The 21,006-nt window shown below is 40.4% G+C and overlaps 2 protein-coding genes across 9 annotated transcripts in view; both read left to right on the forward strand.

Annotated features, from left to right (window-relative positions):
• Positions 1–8,297, forward strand: part of hipk2 (homeodomain interacting protein kinase 2) — a 74,166-nt gene extending 65,869 nt beyond the window's left edge. For 2 of the 4 annotated variants that reach the window (XM_056386371.1, XM_056386373.1), the window contains exons 12-15: positions 152–475; positions 1,259–1,503; positions 1,597–1,760; positions 1,870–8,297. In XM_056386371.1, coding sequence (XP_056242346.1) covers positions 152–475; positions 1,259–1,503; positions 1,597–1,760; positions 1,870–2,334 — 1,198 coding nt within the window. In that variant the 3' untranslated portion in view covers positions 2,335–8,297. The remainder of the gene's footprint in view (positions 1–151; positions 476–1,258; positions 1,504–1,596; positions 1,761–1,869) is intronic. The other 2 variants (XM_056386372.1, XM_056386374.1) reach the window with 1 other exon arrangement.
• A 1,399-nt stretch (positions 8,298–9,696) lies between these two features.
• The window catches only part of si:ch211-1e14.1 (UPF0606 protein KIAA1549), a 33,891-nt gene continuing 22,581 nt past the window's right edge, over positions 9,697–21,006 (forward strand). For all 5 annotated transcript variants that reach the window (XM_056387733.1, XM_056387736.1, XM_056387734.1 and 2 more), the window contains exons 1-2: positions 9,697–9,881; positions 10,771–11,056. In XM_056387733.1, the coding sequence (XP_056243708.1) occupies positions 10,924–11,056 (133 nt within the window). In that variant the 5' untranslated portion in view covers positions 9,697–9,881; positions 10,771–10,923. The remainder of the gene's footprint in view (positions 9,882–10,770; positions 11,057–21,006) is intronic.

Raw genomic sequence — 21,006 nt, forward strand, 5'->3', positions numbered from 1 at the left:
GGTGGCTCTAGACGCTCTATAAGCTATCATCCTGGCAGCTAAAGATCATCACAACAAGATCATGATGCCTCATAGCTTTTGATTTTGAAGTTTCCGATCTGTGTTTATCACCACCTAGAAAACACTCACCCCGTCCCTGTCTTTCTATCAGGAACATGTCAGCCTACGAGGTGTCATCCTCCCAGGCGGTGCTGTCCCCGCAGCGCTCCAAGAGGGTGAAGGAGAACACGCCCCCACGTTGCGCTGTGCTACAGAACAGCTCGGCCTCCAACTGTCCGCCCCCGCAGCCGTGCGGGGGCAGCGGGTGGGGGGCTGGCGAAGCGGAGCAGGCTTCCAGCACCACACGCGACCATCAGCACCAGCACCACGTCCCCAGACAGACCATCATCATCCCTGACACGCCCAGCCCCGCAGTCAGCATCATTACCATCAGCAGCGACACAGATGAGGAGGATGACCACAAACAGAACAACAGGTCAGTTCAGTGTTAATGTGGTTCTTTTTACGCGGACTAAAAAGTGTGTTTATCGCTGCAGTGCTTGTCAGTTTTACTGTGGATTGCTGATGTAAGAGATTTTCAGGCTTGTCCTCGCGAGATGAATTCCCACAATAAACACAACAAACGCAAACGCCTGCAGATTTAGATCAGCAAAGGATAAAGACTACAAGGGCTTGTTCAAAATCTGTTTTGACTTAACAGGACAGAGGTCCTACCATTGCCAACAAAGCAAACTTTTCTGTCATCTTATTCATTCTGTTATCTCGTTTTGGGTTTCAGAGTAGTGTTACACACATGTTTCTGTAAACTGATGACCATGTGACTATTAAACGTGATTTGGTCTCAAGTCATTTAATGCTATCTGGGCTACTCAAGGCCAGTGGTAATCTCTGGAGTGTTAAGTGTTTTGTGACGGTTGATCAGATCAGGTTTTATAGCCACAGAGCTATAAAACTGATGAACTGAAACCAGTGTGACATGTTGAATTGAAACACAAAGCAAGTGATTGTGAGTAGGAAGCGACAGAATGTTAACTAAAGAGGGTAACAACAGATTTATGACTTGCGAAAATAAACCAGATGTATGTTTTCACATTTGAGTAATGTGTTAACTTATGGCGTCAGTACTAAGCTGGTGGACGTATGATCAAAGAATGTACAGATAATTATAGATATAGTAAAAAATAAACCTCCCCATAATAGTTTTAAAAGTTTTGTCTCATTAACTCTCCTCTCTCTCTCGCCCCCTTGTTTCCTGCAGCTCATCTTCAAAGCAGAGGAAGAATGTCATCAGTTGTGTGACGGTCCATGATTCACCCGACTCCGACTGCTCCAGCAACAACAGCCCCTACACTGTGGAGTCCAGACCCCCCAACAACAACAGCTACGACACAAAGACCACCATACTGGACAACTACAACAATGGGAACCCCCGGACCATTATCATCCCCCCTCTCAAAACCCAGAACAGTGAGGCCCCGAATGAGTGTGAGCGCCTGATGCCAGGTAAGGGACTTTGACTCATGCATCAACCAGTAACTATTATGTTGTTAGGTATTAAAGTCGCTGCTTCACAATTAACTTGTATCCTCTCCTAAGCAGATGCAATGAACCATCAGAATTCAGCTTACAAGTTCAAATCCTCCAATGGAGTGGTGTCTGGCAATAATCACGTACCAGGGGGCATGACTGGAGGCGGGTCCTACAGACAGCAGCGCTCAGGGCCACACCCCCTCCAGCAGCAGCCTCTAAATCTCAGCCAGGTATGGAGGGACATGAAAAACACTATCAGTGTGTGAATATGTGTGTAAGAAATAATTTTATGTGGAATAGATTTATTGGCCTCTAAATCTCCATCGCCTCCTCTTCCAGGCCCAGCAGCACATGGTAGCCGAGCGAAACGGAGGTCATCGGCGCCAGCAGGCCTACATCACCCCCACCATCGCCACTCAGGCCCCGTACTCCTTCCATCACAACAGCCCCTCTCACACGGGCAACGTCCACCCGCACTTGGCCGCCACACACCTGCCTAGCCAGCCCCACCTCTACACCTACACGGCTCCTGCCGCTCTGGGCTCCACCGGCACCGTGGCCCACCTGGTTGCGTCGCAAGGCTCTGCGCGCCATGCGGTCCAGCACGGAAGCTACCCACCAAGCATCGTCCACCAGGTCCCAGTCAGCATGGGCCACCGTGTGTTGCCCTCGCCCACCCTGCACCACAGTCAGTACCAGGCCCAGTTCGCCCACCAGGCCTACATCAGCGCCTCGCCCGCCTCCACTGTCTACACTGGATACCCGCTGAGCCCCACCAAGGTCAACCAGTACCCTTACCTCTAGAGAAGACACTGACTGACACTGGAGAGCCTGACCCAGCACTGCTGCTCCCCCTCCCTCCTGAGCCCACCCGCCCCTGAGCCCCTTTGACATCCTGAACATCCTCTCCTCAACCTCAGACATAAACAAAGACAGAGGAACATGCAATCCTTATGAAACTGTCACATATAACTTGAAGATGTAACGACAGAGAGAAAAAGAAACAAAAGATTCACAGCCTCTCTAGAAGGGAAAGATGAATTTCAGAGGGGTACAGTTCAAGATGTCTTCTTTCAGTTTTGTTTTTTTCCTTCCTGAAAGGGCCAGTTTTTTGCTTTGATTTGTCTATTCTTCGCTTTACTTTATGAGGAAAGTAATGTCTCATTAGTTTTACAGGGAGGTTTGAAAGAGGCCTTTTGGGACAGTGGAGGTTTTCTGGTTTGTTTTCTTTTATTTTCCCCTCTTAAATTTGGGAAGTGACTGTTGAACAGGGGTTACTGACTGGAAGTTTGGAATCCCAAGAGTTTTGGGAGAAGGTGAAATACGGAAACCTGCTGCTCTTCAAAGAAAAAAATATTGATGGCCTTGAACTGTCTTAATATTTCCAAATCATTCATGGTGTGGGGAGAAAGGAGAGGCAACTTCCCCCGCTCCACCTTCTCTGGTTCGAGGAGGCTTCTGGAAATATAACCAACAGAAGACAACAAACTTTTTAGTGTATTTATAGATATTTTTCCTTTTTTTGTTTCACCTTTTACGACGATAATTCAGTTTTAGCTAGGTGTCTTAGCTGGGCCCCGTTCTTAGAATGTAGCAGTCTGCACCTGTTTGTTTTAAGATTTTTTTTTTTCCTGATACCAATAGATTTTTTTTTTTTTTGTTCCTCTTTTTTCAATGTGATTGCACAAAGTGGTTATAATAACATAGGCATGTACAACGTGATTGTCTGTGTGTGCTACTGTCAGCCATGCGTGTGTAGTCCACCTCCTCAAAACCCTCTTCAGTCGTTAGGTTTTGACCATTGTTCCCTCGTAGTGCCTTACAGATATAATGACACAGTTTACTTGGCTTGGATCCTGAAAGCCACACGAGACTATAGCTATACTTAGAGAGACATGTTTCCCTGGTTTGACACCCGAGTCGGGGCAGTTGTAGCTCTCTTCCAGGTGTAGGCTCGTTCCTTGCTGTTTCTCGTCCCTGATGACAGCTGACTATAGATGATGAAGATTAATGTCAGAGTTGGTATCACGCTGAGCTATTTTATGATGTGTGCATGAGATAACTTGCCTGGGGTACTTACCAAAGTCATAGATAAATTGTTGTTACATTTGCTCTGGATATTAATGTAAATATGAAAATGTACAGTATAGCTGTAGCTGTAAACCTCTATCGCAGTGGCACCCAAAATGTTGCTTTAGTTTGGAACATATTTGTTGTTGGTATTTTTTGTTGTTTTTTTTTTTTACTCATACAAGGGAATTCATGCATCGTGATTACAGAGCAGAGATATTAACTCAGTTTTCATGTACAGGGAATGAGTTACAGTAAAATGTTTGCGACACAGTAGCAGTCGTTTTTTTTTTTTTTTTTTTTTTTTTAAAGGATAAAAGCTAGTCCGAAAGAAGGGCCTGACAGAAAGTGATTGTTGCCACGAGGGTGATTCTGTGAGGCTATGGAAGTAGCCTGGCTGCAGCAAAGAGACAGAGTATCGAGGGTTGTTTGAGCGAGATACTGTGTAGGCACGAGTGAGGGGGGCTGGTTGAAAGCATAGGGTCAGTTTAGGTAGGGACTGTGGAGGGCACGGTGAAACTCTCTATCTTAAATGGGACTAAAATGGTAGCAAGTTGGCACTGAGCAGGTTGATAGTAACACTGAGCCCGCGTGGTTGGTAGGAGCCGCAAGGGGGCACTACCTTACCTTGAATGCACACTTCGAATTCTGACATGAATCCTTTTGTTGTCGTCTTTTTTTTTTTTTTTTTTTTTGCTTGCTGTTGCTGTTCGTTTCTCCAGCAAAGATAATTGGAAGTTACTTGTTTGCGTTTGAGGTTTGGGTAGCATCGCAGAGCTGCAGGAACAGAACAGAAGGGAAATGCCACAGCATACACCTGGAAGGGCACCTTGTGGACGATTTGTTGCCACTGTCCATTTGTCTTCGAACCCGATACACCACAGACATCGCCACGCCAGCCAGATGGGATACCTGAACACGTAGAGAACCAATAGGGCTGTCGCTTTGTGTGTTTGCTGCTTGATTTAACAGACATCATTTATTCTTGTAGCCGATGATACAAATAATCTCCTCTGTTCATTTTGTCCTCTTGAACATGGGCACATCAGAACTGCTGGTGGTTTTAGTGAAAGCCTTCCCCTCTCCTTCTTGGTATGCCATAGTACTTGCATTTGAAGTGATTTTTTTTTTTTTTTTTTTTTTTTTTTTAACTTAACATTATCTTGAACTTTTTTGACATGGCTGTAGTACATGTTGTGTTTATTTTTAGAGATTGTTGCAATAATTCTCGTGGATGTTTTATCAGAGTGTGTGTGTGTGTTTTTATTATATGTCAGGCTCATTTCTATTTTGTAACCTGGGGGTTGGTGTACAGTAATATTTAGTATTCCGTGGAGGTGGGTGCACCTGTGTAAAGTGTTGCAACACTGCTGATGATAGTAAGTGTTGAGTTGATGATAATCCAATGGGGCTCTTATAGATACATACTTGGCTTGAGGGTGCCACACCCCAGAGTGGTCTTTCATCCTGGTACTTGTTTCCCCAAAATAACTCTCCACTCCCCGTCAGCTCCAGCATGCAAAGCCTTGGGTCCGGGCACTTAAAGATGTGATTACATAGTACGTTGCTGGTTACATCATTCTTCTCTGTTCTGTTGTTGTCTTTTTATTTTATTTGATCTACTTAATTTCCTCTAGGTCATTGGGGCCTAAGCACACACGCGCAGAAGGGAGATGATTTTTCCATTGAAATCTTTTGGCTCCTCTGTTATGAGACAGACTACTGAAACATTCCACTGTTTGAGGGAATTTGGCGTTACCCATGCTACACTGCTGTCCTGTCCCCACTCTTGTCAGCACGGGGACGGTGTCGTCACGCTCTGACTTTTCCGCTCCTCCCACCAAAGAATTAAACTGATTGACCATGTACAGCACAGCACAGTACAGTACAAGCAATCCTCTACAACGTTGCTAGAGCATATAGGCAATAACTTCTGGTCATGTTGTTTTAACCCCCCCACCCCCACCCCAACCAAGTGCATGTGTGCATAAGATGTACAAGTACACAGGGAGGATTTAACGTACTTCATGTATACAGCACAGTCTTGAGTTTGTTTAGAATTTAGACATTCAGCTATGAGAAGCGCTGCAGTCTGTTTTGAAGCTTTCTCTGTATTTACTTTCATTACTCTTCACACTTGGCCCCTGTCGAGACTGAATGATCGATATTTGTCTAACCTCTCTCCAAATTGTTTTATAAGCCAGTTATTTTTTACGCTGTTCATGTTGTAGCTTTATTGGTGTTGTAAGAAAATGAATTTGTAAAAAGAAAAAAGGAAAAAAAAGTTTGTTTTACATTAGCGTGCCATGGAATAGAATGACCTGTAAAAATGAATTAATCAAAAAAAAAAAAAAAGTACCAACTATACCTTTAAAACCACGGTCACCTGCGCAAAAATGAATGTAATATGTGACCTGCGACATCTGAAATGGCTTTAGATCTTTCTCAGTGGGTGACCATTTAATTTAATTTCTACACTGTTTGTGGCCATGCATGATGCAATAATTATACATCTGATCTCCAGCAAAATCCCATATGAGACAAATAATGTAAAATTACCACTGTCCTCATGATTAGGGTTTATAGAGTAATCACTATTTTCTCAAATGAAGCATCCAATTAAGAGAAGCCCTATATGCGCAACATTGTGGGAAATAACTTGACATGTATGATACCTTTGTCTATCACGCTGTTTCACATAACCAATGTTTTGTGTTTTATAAAAAAAAAGAAAAAAGAAGGGGAATCAGAAATGTGAGCATTAACGTAGATCGAGTGACCTTACAATTACCAAAATGTGCTTAAGTAGAGTGTAAAAATGTTTTGTGTTGTTGAGGTGAGCATAGCCTTCCCAGCTAGCGACTTTATTGTTAGAGTACTGCCTTCCAAATAACCAACAATACCTCTAAAGCTTTAAGGTGACATTTAAATCAGAGAAAACTGAATAAGGCAGCATCTCACTCTCTATGAAGCCTGGCATTCTCCTATTAAATACACTCAAAACTTCCAACTCTGCTCATGGTGTTGTTGTGAATAGTCCTCCTGGAGCTTTGGCAACACCAAGAAACATTCCTGAGAGCATGGCACACAGTGCTATACATTAGTCTTCTTCAGACAAACTCCTCTAAGGTGACTTGAAGCTAAGCAAGAAGTGAACAGACAGCCTGCAACAGAAACCCACACACTCTTACAGGTAATAAAAAAAATAAATCATTTGGTAAAGTCGCAGCTGCTTCCCAAAGTACAAAAGGGTTAGGAGCAGGTGTTAGGTGGATTAATCATATGCTGATGTACTTTGTGCCACCAGGAAATTCATAATCTAACTACACAAGCATTCTTAAAGCCCTTTTGGATATGAGTGTATGTTTTTTTTTTGTTTTTTTTTTAACTTTTGTTGAGGAGATCTGCTCCTTTTGCTGGCTATTCCTTGGGGGAATTCAGGGTGAGGTGGTCAAGGTTTGATGCCATCACTGATCGAGGCTGTCAGGTGATTGCAACGTATGAATTTAAGAACCAAAACTGATTCAATTATTATTCTTTTCCCTACCATATTTGTTTATTCTAATTTGTGCACAACCAGGCAAGGATGTGAATTAATTTCCACCACCTTTAAATCCCCAATTTGAAGATGTTTAGATCCTAATTTACATGAATGGAAAATGTTGCTTTTCCGACTAATTGCAGAGAGCTCTCTAGCCAAAGTCAGCTATTTTTGTAGTGTTAAATTGAACAAACGGAATCTGGAAGTGGTAGACCAAAGCTGGGTTCAAATACAGATTTGCCTGTTTACACTGCAAAAATATCCATCTTACCCTAGAGTTCATGTCAAAGTCACAATCCCTTTTAGTAAGTCCTCAAAATTATAATTGTGAATTAGTGTAGCTGGAGTGCTTAGATAGCTATTGCACAGCAACCTTTTTGCAAGTGATACATCAGTTTATTTACATTTTCTAAAGACCTAAGAGTGCATCAAACCCTGACCCCCTTTTGTGTCCATTGCTGTATGGTTTCTCGATGGTGTAAAATCTCATTCTTTGTCGATAAAGCTAATGTGTGCTGCAGTATTTCCTAATATACTTCTTTGTTAATTGTCTTTTCTTATTTACTTTTGTTTATCGGGGTGTGATGTCTCATTATTTCAATCTGTTGATGTAGCGTTCTATGTATACCCTGTTCCTTAGCCTAATATTATTAAGTATGTTATGAGAATGGATATTTTACTGGCTTTATAGAATGTTTAAATAAATATAATAATGACAATAAGAAGAAGGATTAATTAAACCTCCTAACAAGTTGAGTACTTGCTACTAAGCGCTTGTGTTACCATTATGATGTTGTGTGCTTCTCTTAATCATTTTCGTTGTAGAAAAATGGAGTGAATTTATATTAGGCTTCGAAAAAACTAATGATAGCATTGTAAATTTTACAGGAGGATTTTAACAGACAAACAGCTTCGTCAAATAGAAGAATATAGTTATTTTAATTGTCCTCTTTACTAACTGTAGGGTGAGAAGGGGCTCGCGTTGTGGTGAACTATGTTATAGCTTGTTATTCACTGTTACTTTTGATCATTTTTTCGGTCTCCGAGGTGAATCGAGTTATTAATGAGAATTTGTATGCTCACATATGCATATTGTATATGTGTAGAAATGTAATCACACTTTGTCTTGGATTTACATTAAACTGTTAAGTCACGGCACCGGTGTCCTTTGTTCTACTGCTGTGTGTGTGTGTGTGTGTGTGTGTGTGTGTGTGTGTGTGTGTGTGTGTGTGTGTGTGTGTGTGTGTGTGCGCTTGAGGTTTGTTGTGTATGCTAGGGCATATTAATTCTTTTTATACATCAGAAAGGAAATAAAGATACACAATAAAAAACAAACAAACTACATTGTTTGGCATTTGAACTTTAAAAGTGATTGTAAACCAACTTTAAAAGATTGAATTCAAGAAATGTAATGTTTTTTTTCTGTTGGTTGAGGTAGAAATATTTTATCTAATTAACATACTGTCCGTGGGTAGTTTAATCTGTTGCAAGTGCTGCATAAGCTCATTACAAATTTTGTAAAATCTGAAACCAGCAGAGTAATCTGTAACTGTAGCAGTTATAGATAAATGTAGCAAGTTGAGTAAAAAGTACAATATTTCTAAGACGCTCGAAATTGTGCTTAAAAACTGTTGGCTGAGTAAATATAGTGAGTTACATTACACCGCTGACTGAAACCGTGCCATCTCCAGTTGCTTCTGGCAAAATAAGTGTGATTTTATACAATTCAATGCAATATAGAACTATTCTGTCATGTTTTGATAAGAGACATAAGGATTTCATGACATAGTGATCCATAGCACACACAGGAAGTTAAGTGAAATCCAAACTGATTTGTCATCAGCAACATGAGTCATGGGCTACTATACTGCCACTAGGTGGCAGTGTGCACCAAAATGTTGATGTAGGTCTACATGGACTGGCTGTGACGTGATTAGGCTATGCTGATCATCTCCATTTATTTTCACCCACAAAACCTTGCTATGCAAGATGTGTGCAAAATGCACCATCATGTCACACCTCGGGCCTGCAAGCTCTTTAGAATTTGGAGAATTTACTCCCTGATGGATATAATGCATTGCAGTCTAAACGAATTATGGATCATCGTTGTGTCTGTCAGAATTTGAGAATAAACACTGCGCTTAAATAGGCTTATATATGGTGATGCAAATGTAACGTAAAAGGCACAGGAGTACAACCAGTAAGATGTACATAAAAAGGATTCTTACAGCAAAATAGTCAGTTTTGTAACTTTTGAAATGATTTATTGCAGCATAACAAGAAGATAAATTCTACTCAGCCAATAAAAAGCCTGACGGTGATATATCCATCCATGGATATACCTTGTTAAGTGCTTCATTGCATGAGGTAACGTTGCCGTGGAAGCCGCAGACGCCAGTCGAAGAGGACCAACCTAATTTTAAAAGCCCATTTTGATAGAAAAGGGCTTCAGCCAATGGTAGCGGGTTTCGATAAATTACAAACTAATCAGATCTTCCAAGGGGCGGGGCTAACCCAATCCTCAGGACGAGAGAAGGTAACTGTTACCAAAAGAGTGTCAGATGAAAACCAGCTACCACCAGCTAACGTTCAATATGTCTGCACTGAAATAACTTAAAACGCAGACAGGTGGTTATATGAGGGTTAATGACGAAGCCTTGGGCAGCATTTTATTTCTTCGAAGGAAATTTTCTCGTAACTCAGACAAAGGAATTGACAGAGTTTGAGCTCCCTTTTTTTGGTAAGTATGAATGCGCAGCTATGAGCTGGCTGACAGGAATGGCTGGAGGGAAAGGAGAGAAAAAAAAATCGTGTTATCTGTGCACTCAAAGGTAGCTATGGGTAATATCACTAAAGTATGTTGGCTAACCCGCTTTTAGCATTTTGCTGTGGCACTCATAGGAGGGATGACCGTTAAGCTTGCAAGCAACGGGACGGGATGTAGGACAAGAGACTGTGTCATGATGAGAGCTGCTGACAGAGCGACTGAAAGCTAGCCGTACAGCCGGGGAATGAAGTCTGTGCTGGCTCTATGTGCAGTGCTCTTTTCCCTTTTTACCACCTTACCTGTTTATTGGCCTATGTGGAGTAAGTAGGGATGTCTAGTTTATCAAATGGGGGGACAAACCCTCATTTATGCTGATTTGATGTTATATACGCTGCCTTATAATGACCTGGTTGGCCATGTGCATGAAATGTGTCAAGTTTTTTTTTCACAATACATAAGCATAAGACCAACCTGTGTCCACCCCCAAAATGTCTTATTTATATTTTAAATATGGAATGTGAAGTTGGCATATCTTCTTGTCCGTGTGTGTGTGTGTGTGTGTGTGTGTGTGTGTGTGTGTGTGTGTGTGTGTGTCTGTCTGTCTGTCTGTGTGTGTCTGTGTCTGTCTGTGTGTGTGTGTGTGTGTGTGTATGAGAGAGAGAGAAAGAGAGACCTCCCAGTAAAATGAAACATAGAAATGGGTATTACCGTTATTGTCTGCTTTGGGAATGTAACCATAATGTTTTAAGGTTTTGAATAATTTAAATCAAGCATGTGCTTATGTGTACTTCATGGATTATTAAGTAATATTGCTAAATGCTTTGTTTTGACAGTCACACTGTTACTCTTTTGTTTTCTACAGCTATTCTTCACTGCAAGCACATGATATGGAAGGAGGGGCCTTGAACTAAAAGAGACCAAACCAGGCAATCCCAAATAAACCTTGATCGTCTCTTTGGCATGAATCTTCTCTTCCTAACTGGATGAAATGCCTTGACTTTACCTCCGCCGTACCATGGCAGGTTTAGTCTCCTCTGTGGGTTTGGTGCTGATGCTCAAGGCTCTTATGCACGTCCATGGCCAGCGTGCAGTGTTTCTGGGGATGACGGTGTGGGTAGCACTGATCGCAGCTGACTCACCTGCTGCAGGTAAGAGAATACCTTTTGCTGACTCACCTAACATGATCCACTAATTTGTCTCTTGTGTTACATAACTGACACAGATCATTATGTTGTACAACATTCACTTAACATTGCATTGACAAGTAATAGAAACCTTGCAATTGAAAATGCAAACGAAAAATGACTATGGAGATCATTTTGAAGACAAAAACACAACCCAGCATTTTTATGGTGTATGAATAGCTACGTAAATTGCACTAAACTGAAAGTAACCATGAAAGATACGTAAAGTTGTGGAGTGTGTTTGTGTTTGTTTGTGTGTGCAGTCGAATGTGTTGATGGCATCCAAGATCCAGCCTGGGCGTAATCAAGATCTTTGTTTTAATAGATATAGTTTATTCACTCTCTTTACCACTTGTCCAGTACAAGGTTGAATCAAATGACCAAAAAAATTGAACCGTCATATTTTATTTTGCAATACTTGACACAATTACACACAGTCACATCAAAGAGATGCTTAATACAACTGCAGTCTTGTTTGTGTACCACTGAGCAGCTGCACTGGGGCAGTTGGGGTTATTATGTCCCTTGCTCAAGGCCAACTTAACCTGTGACCTTCCAGTCACACAGTTGCTGTCCTAACCTTCAGGCCACTGCTGCCAACTCTTCTATTTAAAACTTGTCTTTTCCTTAATCAGAAGAAATGAAGTGATAGATAATATATAGCCCTAGCAGAGCAACTTCTTTTTGCTTTGCCTTTACTTTAGCACTGTACAGTTTCATTGGTAGTTTAGCTCAGTATGAATTTACTAATGTCTTGATTTTCATGTGAAAAGTTAAGGTTTCTGTGTGACCTTGGATAGCTGTGATATTCCTAATGAGGACATTCATATGTTCGATTCAGGATTTTCATGAGAGGCAGAGTGGCTCTATCCCTACACAGACTGTAGAGTTAAACCAATTTTCAGTAATTAGAGAAAGAGAAAGGGTCTAAATCCAACCACTTGATGGGTGTTTTCCCGGGGCTTACTTTTATAGATAATGACATGATCCCACCAACTCCCCTCCCCCCACACATTGCCCAGTGTAAAGAACCCATTTTAAAGGCAGCCAAAAACTCATGATACTATGTGGTAATAGGATTATGCAGTAATTGCCAGGGTGAAAGCCTTGTTCAGGAAATCAGGAATTAGAATATCTTAAACTCTCACTCATATGATAACACCTCCATTCACAGATTTTAATTTGATCCTCTATTTCTTTCACAATGCTTCTCGTAAAGCTACACTGTACTTGTAGTGGATGATATGGCCTGATGGTTTGGACAGTTGTGGTATTACTCTATTCCTAGAAACCACAAAGAAGTTTCTGTGGCTGTTTTTGCTCCTTTTTTTTTGCTTTCGGGGTTTAAAGTGCATATCCACTTTGATATATTTTTAAAGTATTTTATCTCCCACGTTTTGTCTTTTTGATCCAAGGACAGTTGTACAGCAAAACCTGTAAAAGGTTTTTTCTGTTTTCATGTCAAATGAAAGATGTCAGATTTCCTGTCTCATTCTCTTCCCGGTCTCTTGCTCATTTGACTGGTGACTAAGAAGTGGGCTGGTGATGTTTTTCTTACTGAGTGGCTCATCCTGTGTAATAGAATGGGGGGAAATATTGAAAGTTAGCACACATTTTATTGCCTGTAATCTTCTCTATTTTCGTAGGAATACTTCATATATCAGGGTTGCTTCATCTCTTATGGGGAGATATCTTCCACCAAAGCAGAGCGGCTGGGTTTAGTTGATTTATCCTCATGGTTTTGATGATCACACCAAGCTAAGGCAAAACTTTGAAGAGCATCTCATAGACATTTCTTCTGTGGCAAACCACTGCATCACATGAGAATACATTTATCAGCCGTGGTTGGACAGGCTTCAGACAACTGCATGCTGTTCTGAATTAGCCTGTTAAGCACTCTAAATTTGGGTGAACATTAATGCGGTGTAATGGGAACATCAAAAGTTGGGATGAGTATTTTTTTTTTTATCTAAGAGTAATATGTATGAAAATTATAACACTGTACAATAAGACTCTGTTGTTTGTAAAGTCTTACATACAGTATAACAGATTTGTAAATCAATCTCACTATGGAAAGTCAAATACTGACAGAGACTGTTGAAAAAGTTTTATACATACAGAGCTAAGTTAGTTAAGCTAAGAAAACTGTTGCATGATACTGCAGTTTAAAAAGATAAATAAAACGGTATCATTTGTAAGTTATACCTAAAGCTCTAATGAATGGGTGAGGCAAAATTAACTCATAAAACTGTAAACCTTATGGTAAACTTCTTGTCCCAAACTAGGAATATCCCTAATATCCCTACTTATTGTATGACATATGCAGGATGTCAACTGTGTTTCCACGGTCTGTTTCAGCAGTGAAATCATCAGTCTTACAGCTTTCCTCTTCCAGACTCAAAGAAGCACACTTTATAGTTTCTAGGTCAAATAGAGCAAGGAGATGTACATATAATTGTTCCTCCAGACCCGACATCATACAGTAATGTCCCTCTTTCTTACTTCTCTGCTTCTCTTGCTCTTTTTCGTCCTCTGCTTAATTTTTAATTCTGGACGAAAAAGTTCTACATATAAACCCTAGATCTAAAACGAGCAATCTTATAATAATTATAAACTTTATATGTAATGCCATAAAGTGCCCTTGCAATTTTGCCCCAACAGTCTCTCTCTGCACCACAGTGACTGGCAAGTTCAACACAACAAGCTGCAGGCCAGCAACATCCTGGCTAATTACCAGTGCAGTCCATTGCCCTGTGAAATGAGATCTGTGTGGGATGACAATATGGCCATTCATTATTCATTAGAGCTGGGAGCCAGTTGCAGATCAATGGGTAGAACCCATCAAAAGCCAAACACTGGGTGCTTTTGCATGCACCAGGGCTGCAGCCTAACCATACAGATCTATTGGAAAGCAGCCGGTGGCCGACCGTGCCTGTCTACTGATGGGCTGTCCCAGCATTATTTGGCCATGTTGAGAGCAGTGGAAGCTCGTCCGCTGGTCAAGGGTGGGTCAATGATAGCAGGCTGACACATTTTTAAAACAGTGTTTTGTTACTCTTCCACATTATAATCAGTGTCCTTCATTTGTAATATCACGTTCACACGTCAAAGTTATTATATAGTCAGCTATTCTGAGGATAGCTGTAATCTCACTGACATAATTTTTTCCAGTTGTCCACTATTACCTAGATCATACTGCTAGGTTGTGATGTGAAGGTACCATAGTGGGGGCTTGTGAATGTACATCTGTTAGTGATTTTGTGTAACCTTTTTTCAGTTTTACCAAGGCAATTTTCCATTTAAGTTTCTGCATCCTACAAGTGTCCAAACTTGGCATGAGTATTGTTTAGAGCAACAACCTTATTTAATCATGGACTGAAACACCTCAAGAGTAATTTTATGGATATAATGATTACAGCTAATATTTGATTTTTAGTTCTATATATTCAAAATCCTTATCTTAGAAAATGTCTGTTTATTAGTCTTGTATGATGTCAGACTCATTTAACATCGTTTAGGCACATAGAGAATTTGTGTTGTTAGATAATCACCAAATGCAGAATACTAGAGCTTTTTCTGACACTGTGAGCTGACCAATAACCGTTTTCTTACGGAAAAGTTGTTCATACACAATCCTATAGTAAGGCTTTATTTATTACAAATAGATCCCCCTGTTTGTGCTTACAGTTTGCTGGGCTAACAGCCTGTCAGTGTTGGGAGCTTGAAATGTGCATTGCAAAGTTCACAATTTGACAGAAGGCAACGTTGAGTCCATATTGTGCTGAGCCCAAATCACTATGTGCTCCGATGAACTGCAGCTGATTATTTATATATTTATCAGAGCAGATGGTGCAGTTCAGCCCGGCTTCTTTTGAGCCACCTCTCAACATCCCTGCTACTTCCATTAGTATTTAGTCTAACCCTACACAGATATTTCCCTTTTCTGCTCACATATGGACTTTCAGGCAGAATAGAAAACAGGTTACTCTCAAGACACCTTAACTGAACCCAGTAGACAGTTTTTGTTCTCCCAGGACCCAAAGCCTTAGAGTGGCCTGTGTTGGGAGGATTGAAGCAGAGTAGAGGAGGTTGGTGAGTGACACAGTCCTGTGGGCTTCTCTGGTTACAAGTCTTTGCCTTCCTGTCTTTCGAAGAAAATCAGTACTGCAGAAAGTGAAGGAGTGTATCCAGATTTGTGTGTGGGTGTGTATGCCTGTCCCTGTGTGTGTGGTAGTGCAGGGCTTTTCTTAAAGAAAGACAGACTGCACCACCATAATGCACTTGTTGAAACTGATCACACAATCATACCAATCATTCATTGTGGGGAGACCCCTGTCAGTTTGTTTGTCTGTTGTGGAGCTTTTATGAACTTAAGTTCTTAAATCTCTTATACAGTGGCCCAGCATGCTGCAAATACCAGAAGATTCACAGAAAATATTGTAGCTAACTATACCTTTAACTCAGATTCCCTCACTCTCCGTCTGTGACTTCTCTTCCTCTTAGTTGGACTCTCGTACTACTCTCCTCCCCTCCCCCTTATCCTGCTACCCCTGTTTCTCTAAAAAAGTGTTCCCTCAGGAAAACAAAACAAGGATCACATGAATATTTGATGTGCAGGCATGACCTCAGTCAGTCTCCATTCCCATGCTCAATTTTAGCCAAATCAGATGAATTAGTTTACGGTAGATTTTGGCAACCTCTCCAACTACAAAACTTTGTGTGGTGCTTTTTCTTTATTGATCTCTTAGATCATGAGCAAGATTTTGATTAGCATTCAAACTTAGTTTCTAATTATAGCCTTTGCTTTATTGATCTAAAGCTGTTCTTTAATCTTGTACTGCTTGCTGTAGGTTGAATATGACAAGTGGGTGCAACCGGAAAGCAACTGGTGCAGGTTTATGATAATGCACCCCTTATGGAGTCAAACAATCTTTTTCTTGGGGGGGGGGGGGGGGCTGCTTGATCTTTGGCAGAGAGCTTGATCTAATTGAACCCCACTGATAAAAACAATGGAATCTTTCCCATCTTAAAAGCTTCCCAGATAAACCAAATGTCAACACAGCCATATCTTGATTGTTCGACTGCACTCAGCATACGCAGCTCCTGCCAACTGAAAAGAGCCAGTCACGCAAGGGGCTCAACTGAAAACAGAACCATGTGTGGGGTTGTAGTTAGCAAGCATTAATACCAACAGACCCTTTCTTCTTCTCTCTTTTTTTTTTTTTTCAAATTACACAACCATTAAGTGACTTTTTCTTTTTTGCAATAAGGAGTCTGGCAAACATAGGAAATGATATCATTAGAGGGCTCTGTAATTGGTATCTCAGGTTTCTCAACACACATAGGAATATATATGCGCATGTGTGCGTTATTCTATGTGGTGAAAGCACAGCTGCTTGGCTGATACCAAGTGTTTGCCTGCTGCAGTGACCTTATTCTGATAATTAATGGTAGGTTGGTCCTTAGAAAATACCATCAGCAATCACCATTGAACAATGCAGTTGGACCTTATATCTTTGTGGTGTGTGTTTTTCTGTACATATGTTATTGGTTTGTACTGAGACCCATGCAGCTAGCCTTTGGCCTGGAAACACTGTCTCCTCCACTCAAAAGATGAGCATATTCAAATACAACTACAAATCATATTATTTGGGATCCTTCAACTTGCATTAAAGCAAATACATACAGAAACATGTTTGTTGTCCTTTTCATCTACTGCAAATGCTGCTGCCATCATAACAGCTTCATCTGTCAACTCTGACATCGCCAAATATTTCACTGTGTTAAAGGACACCGATTAGGTTTGCAGCATTGCCTTATTCCCCTTTCTTTTATATGTGAGTGCACAGTCTAGTTGAGTAAAGGAGACCAGGGGAAGGTATTTTCTGTGATTCAATTCCAGGAATCAGCAAAGCGCTGTCTGCAGACAGGCATTATCAGGTTAACTCTGTTTCAGCCTTGGGATCAGTTGTCATGAGAGGACAGTAAAGCCAAAATTAAATTTTATCTCACTTTTATGAATTTTACATGCTTGTGTTCATTGTTGCAGGCTTTTATTGAAGTCACCATTATTTGCATAAAATAGAAACCTTGTACATTATTATCCATTCTCAATTTTCACAGTTTTTAATAGTTAACTTTGTAGATTTTTCATTTTTCAAAGCTATATTCAAAAATATTTGCGTCAGTTCTTGGAATTTCTAAAATCTTAGTAAAATGTTCATGCATGAACATCCAAACACTGATACTTGTGTTATGTTCACACAAGTCCCAAAGCAATATGGTTTAGCTAAGTTGTAGTAAATGCTAAAGTCAAAGCAACTTTTTTTATTGAAAAAAAGATACTTTACACCACCTTGTAGGGAACAACATAGGTATTTTAAAATCTACTCCCACATAATGCTTCCACTTACTCGCCAGATGCAATAACGACTTGTTTATAGCCATATCTAGTAGAAGGCTCTGAGTAAATTACTAGAGACTTGTAGGGTTTGTTAATTAGTCAATTTGGTCAAATGCAAATTTAGTTCGGTGCCATGTACAAGGCTGCTATTCATTAGACCAAGTGTAGGCTCAAAAACACATCAAGGCCTGATGAATGGAAATGGAATCTCATTAGCCTGGGATTTTTCATGTAATGAATAAATGAAACTCTCACTGCATTAATTCTTCAGTGTTGTCACAGTAATGAGAAATATTTTTCCATTCATGCATTTTATGTGGAGCTGACACAGAGTATTTTAACTTTTTTAGGAATCAGGATAATATTTTTTGTTTAAGCTACTTAGGTGAGTCTTTATAAAGCTTTTAAAGGCTGCTAATTAGCAGCCTTTAAAAGCTGACAAAAAAGCTGACATTACAAAAATTAAGTCAGACTGTTATTGTATTAATACAATTAATTTTTGTAATGAGTTTTTGTTGCCAGTGAAATGAGGATTTGTTGTGAAAATGATTCACCTGCTACTGATAGAGAAAATGTGACTCATTGACTGACTGGGAGAGTGAGATGAGGAAGCGTTAAGAAAACCTGTACTGGAACACATTTACATGAGCAGAGCACTTGACATTTCTGCTCTTGTGACCTGATATTTGAAGGTGTCCCTCTACATGGGTCTCAGTGCTTAGTTTCAGAGACAGGCCCAACAATGAGTGGCCAGTCGAGTGTGACACACTCGTGTTTCCGGGGACAGGTGGCAGCGCTGCTTCGTCTTCAAGGCCTTTGTCAGTTTTAGTCTACTGTAATGTCAGCCTCACTTTAGACCAGTCTCACTTGCTCTTTTCGTGGCTGCTGTCTGTCGTGCTGAGCTCTGACTGTCATTACCTACGATAAGCCCTCAAGAATTAAGATCATGCCTGGTTAATTATTAAACCAGCCAGGTCTCTCTACAAACATGGTTCAGCTTTGGTATAGCACAGTTTTTTTGTTTTTATTTTATAAGGTTTTGTTTCTATTTTTTATGGAAATATTATTATCCTCATGAAGCTGAGATTAGACTTCAGCAAGGATTGTGAACACTGTGCTTCAGTGTGAAAGACAGGAATTTTTATTTTTTTTGGTTCCAATTAATATTTTCTGTCTGTGTTCCTTGTTCTTGTCCTCAACTGCCATCATCATCATCATCCTCATCATTCTCATGGTCATCATCAGTACAATTCTCAGCATTATCATCAATCACCTGCCAATGGTAGTCTTTGTCTTAATTAGCTGGATGTTTTGTCATCCATTCATGCATGTCGAATCGTCCTTAATGGGACTAAAATGAATCAGTTTGTCACTGTGGGGGTCTGCTGAGACGAGGTGACATTTTGGGGTCGTGTAGCACACTATGACCTCAAACATCAGCATGTTCCTCTCACAAACATGGTCTCCTACAGAGCTTGTCTATATAGTGTTTTGTTGTCTTTTAATATAACTGTAGTATTTAAAATGTGTTGTTGTTTGCAGCCAAAGTCACATTGATGAGTATAATATATGTTTCAGTGAACATAGAACCACACACTTATTAACACTGACTACTCACCCTTTGTCTGATACTGTGTGTGAACTGATACAGCCTAGACTCTCACAGTTATGTATAGAAGACTCTGCGGAGCACAGCATACCAAATGCTGTGGCTTCTTTCCATGCTTTGTTCTTGTGATTATTTATAACTTCCTTACAAAATTGTGAAATAAGGCCAACAACAAACAGGCAACTGTATGACGCAAGTCCCTCTTTTTCAGTTTCCCTACTATTAATGGTGAAGCACATTATTTGGTGTGTTCAGAGTGTGCACATGTGTGCGTGCATCTGCCCAGCTGTGTGGTACATCCCTCGGGGTTCAAACACTTGGCACAGCAGACAAGTAGCTGTGTGGAGAATGTGCAGCACAGACGAGCCTTCAGAGGAGAAAGTTTTGGGTTTGCTTCCCAAGTCCTTTCCTATGGGCCATGTTATAATAGCATGTTGACTTGATGAAGGTACCAGTGTAGGCTGTAATTAAGTTGGGAGTTTTCTCCTGGGCCAAGCCAGAGGCCATCTGCCTGAATGAAGCGATGCAGTTATTGAAGGTGACGCTCCAGAAGTGTATTCGTTTTTGTAGATGCCTTTTATGAGTTATCTGTTTTGTGCTCCCAGTGTTAAAAATAGTCTTCTCGCTCAGCTGATTTTACAGCTATTTTCAAGTGTGTATGAATCTGCAGAGCTTCAGTACACTACAAAGAGCAGCAGCATTACCAGCCGCTGCTGAGTCACTATGTAGAGGCTATTGGTGGTGGCTTGCTTCTGGCAATGGCAATAATGGCGCCTTTAAAGTCTTGCTCTGTTCAAGACCCACTTTCAAGGACAAATTCAAGACATGCAGACTACCTTGAGCTTATTGAACAGAATTATTGTTTGTTTTCTGCTTGATTTGGTCTGTTTATACTTGTAAATTCTCTGTGCACGCATTATGATTCATTTTGATTATCTGTAACTCCAGGAACCATAAGATAACATCTCGTTTAATGTAAGTAGGCATCTCATCTCATCTTCCTTCGGTCTGTCCTGTTTATCTACCATCAGCTCTTCACAGTACTGTAGAGTCAACCATGTATAAAAGTTTCTTTCACTAAAACCATGAAATTTCTGTTTGGGTTTTGAATATTATTCTCATGAAAAAACACATCAGCATATAAAAGAGGCAAATTTATACATCTACCTAGAACTTTTAAAAGGTCTATTACCATGATTTATTTAAGAATTATTCTATGTCTTTCACTTCAGCTAATGTAGACTTTCTCGAACATGTAAGACTATGAACATGCAGTGTAATCAAGGCAGTACCCAAATTAAATCATGCATGATACACTATGTTATGCAATATGGAGAGAAAGGCCTTTGGCAAGTTGTAAATGCACTGCATAAAGCCGCATTTGCCATTTGTACATTTTGGCAGGTCTAATATCACCCTTTAAGATTTGAATGTTATGAGTAAGAGATAAGAGGAGCTGCTTCCTGATGACCTGGATGTTTCACCATCCGTCACTCAAAGGTCACATACCTTAAAAAAGGATAGGTGATGTTCTTTGCTGAGTGTGATGGTGAAAAAAAGCCCAGGTCATCGAGATGCTGAGCTAGAACAACCACTCATTAATTTTGGAACATATGGTCAGTGCTTGCACATCAGCATATTGCTTTAGTTCAAAAGTGAAAGTGAGAAAAATCGTCATTGTCAGCTTTTCTTATGATTCTCCAGTGCAGACCAGTATGGTCTTTTTATAATGGCATTTTATACTTATTGGAATTTTCTTTGCGATAAATAGATCCATTTTGTTGCCACTTAAGCAAATTGGACATTAGTTAGTTTAGTGGTCAGGTCTTCAAAATGCACAAACAAGCAAAGTGAAGTGGTAAATGTCAGGTGGCTACTTTTTACATACTGCAATATTTAATG

Source organism: Seriola aureovittata, chromosome 10 (assembly GCF_021018895.1).
Source record: "Seriola aureovittata isolate HTS-2021-v1 ecotype China chromosome 10, ASM2101889v1, whole genome shotgun sequence".
Classification (NCBI taxonomy): Eukaryota; Metazoa; Chordata; class Actinopteri; order Carangiformes; family Carangidae; genus Seriola; species Seriola aureovittata.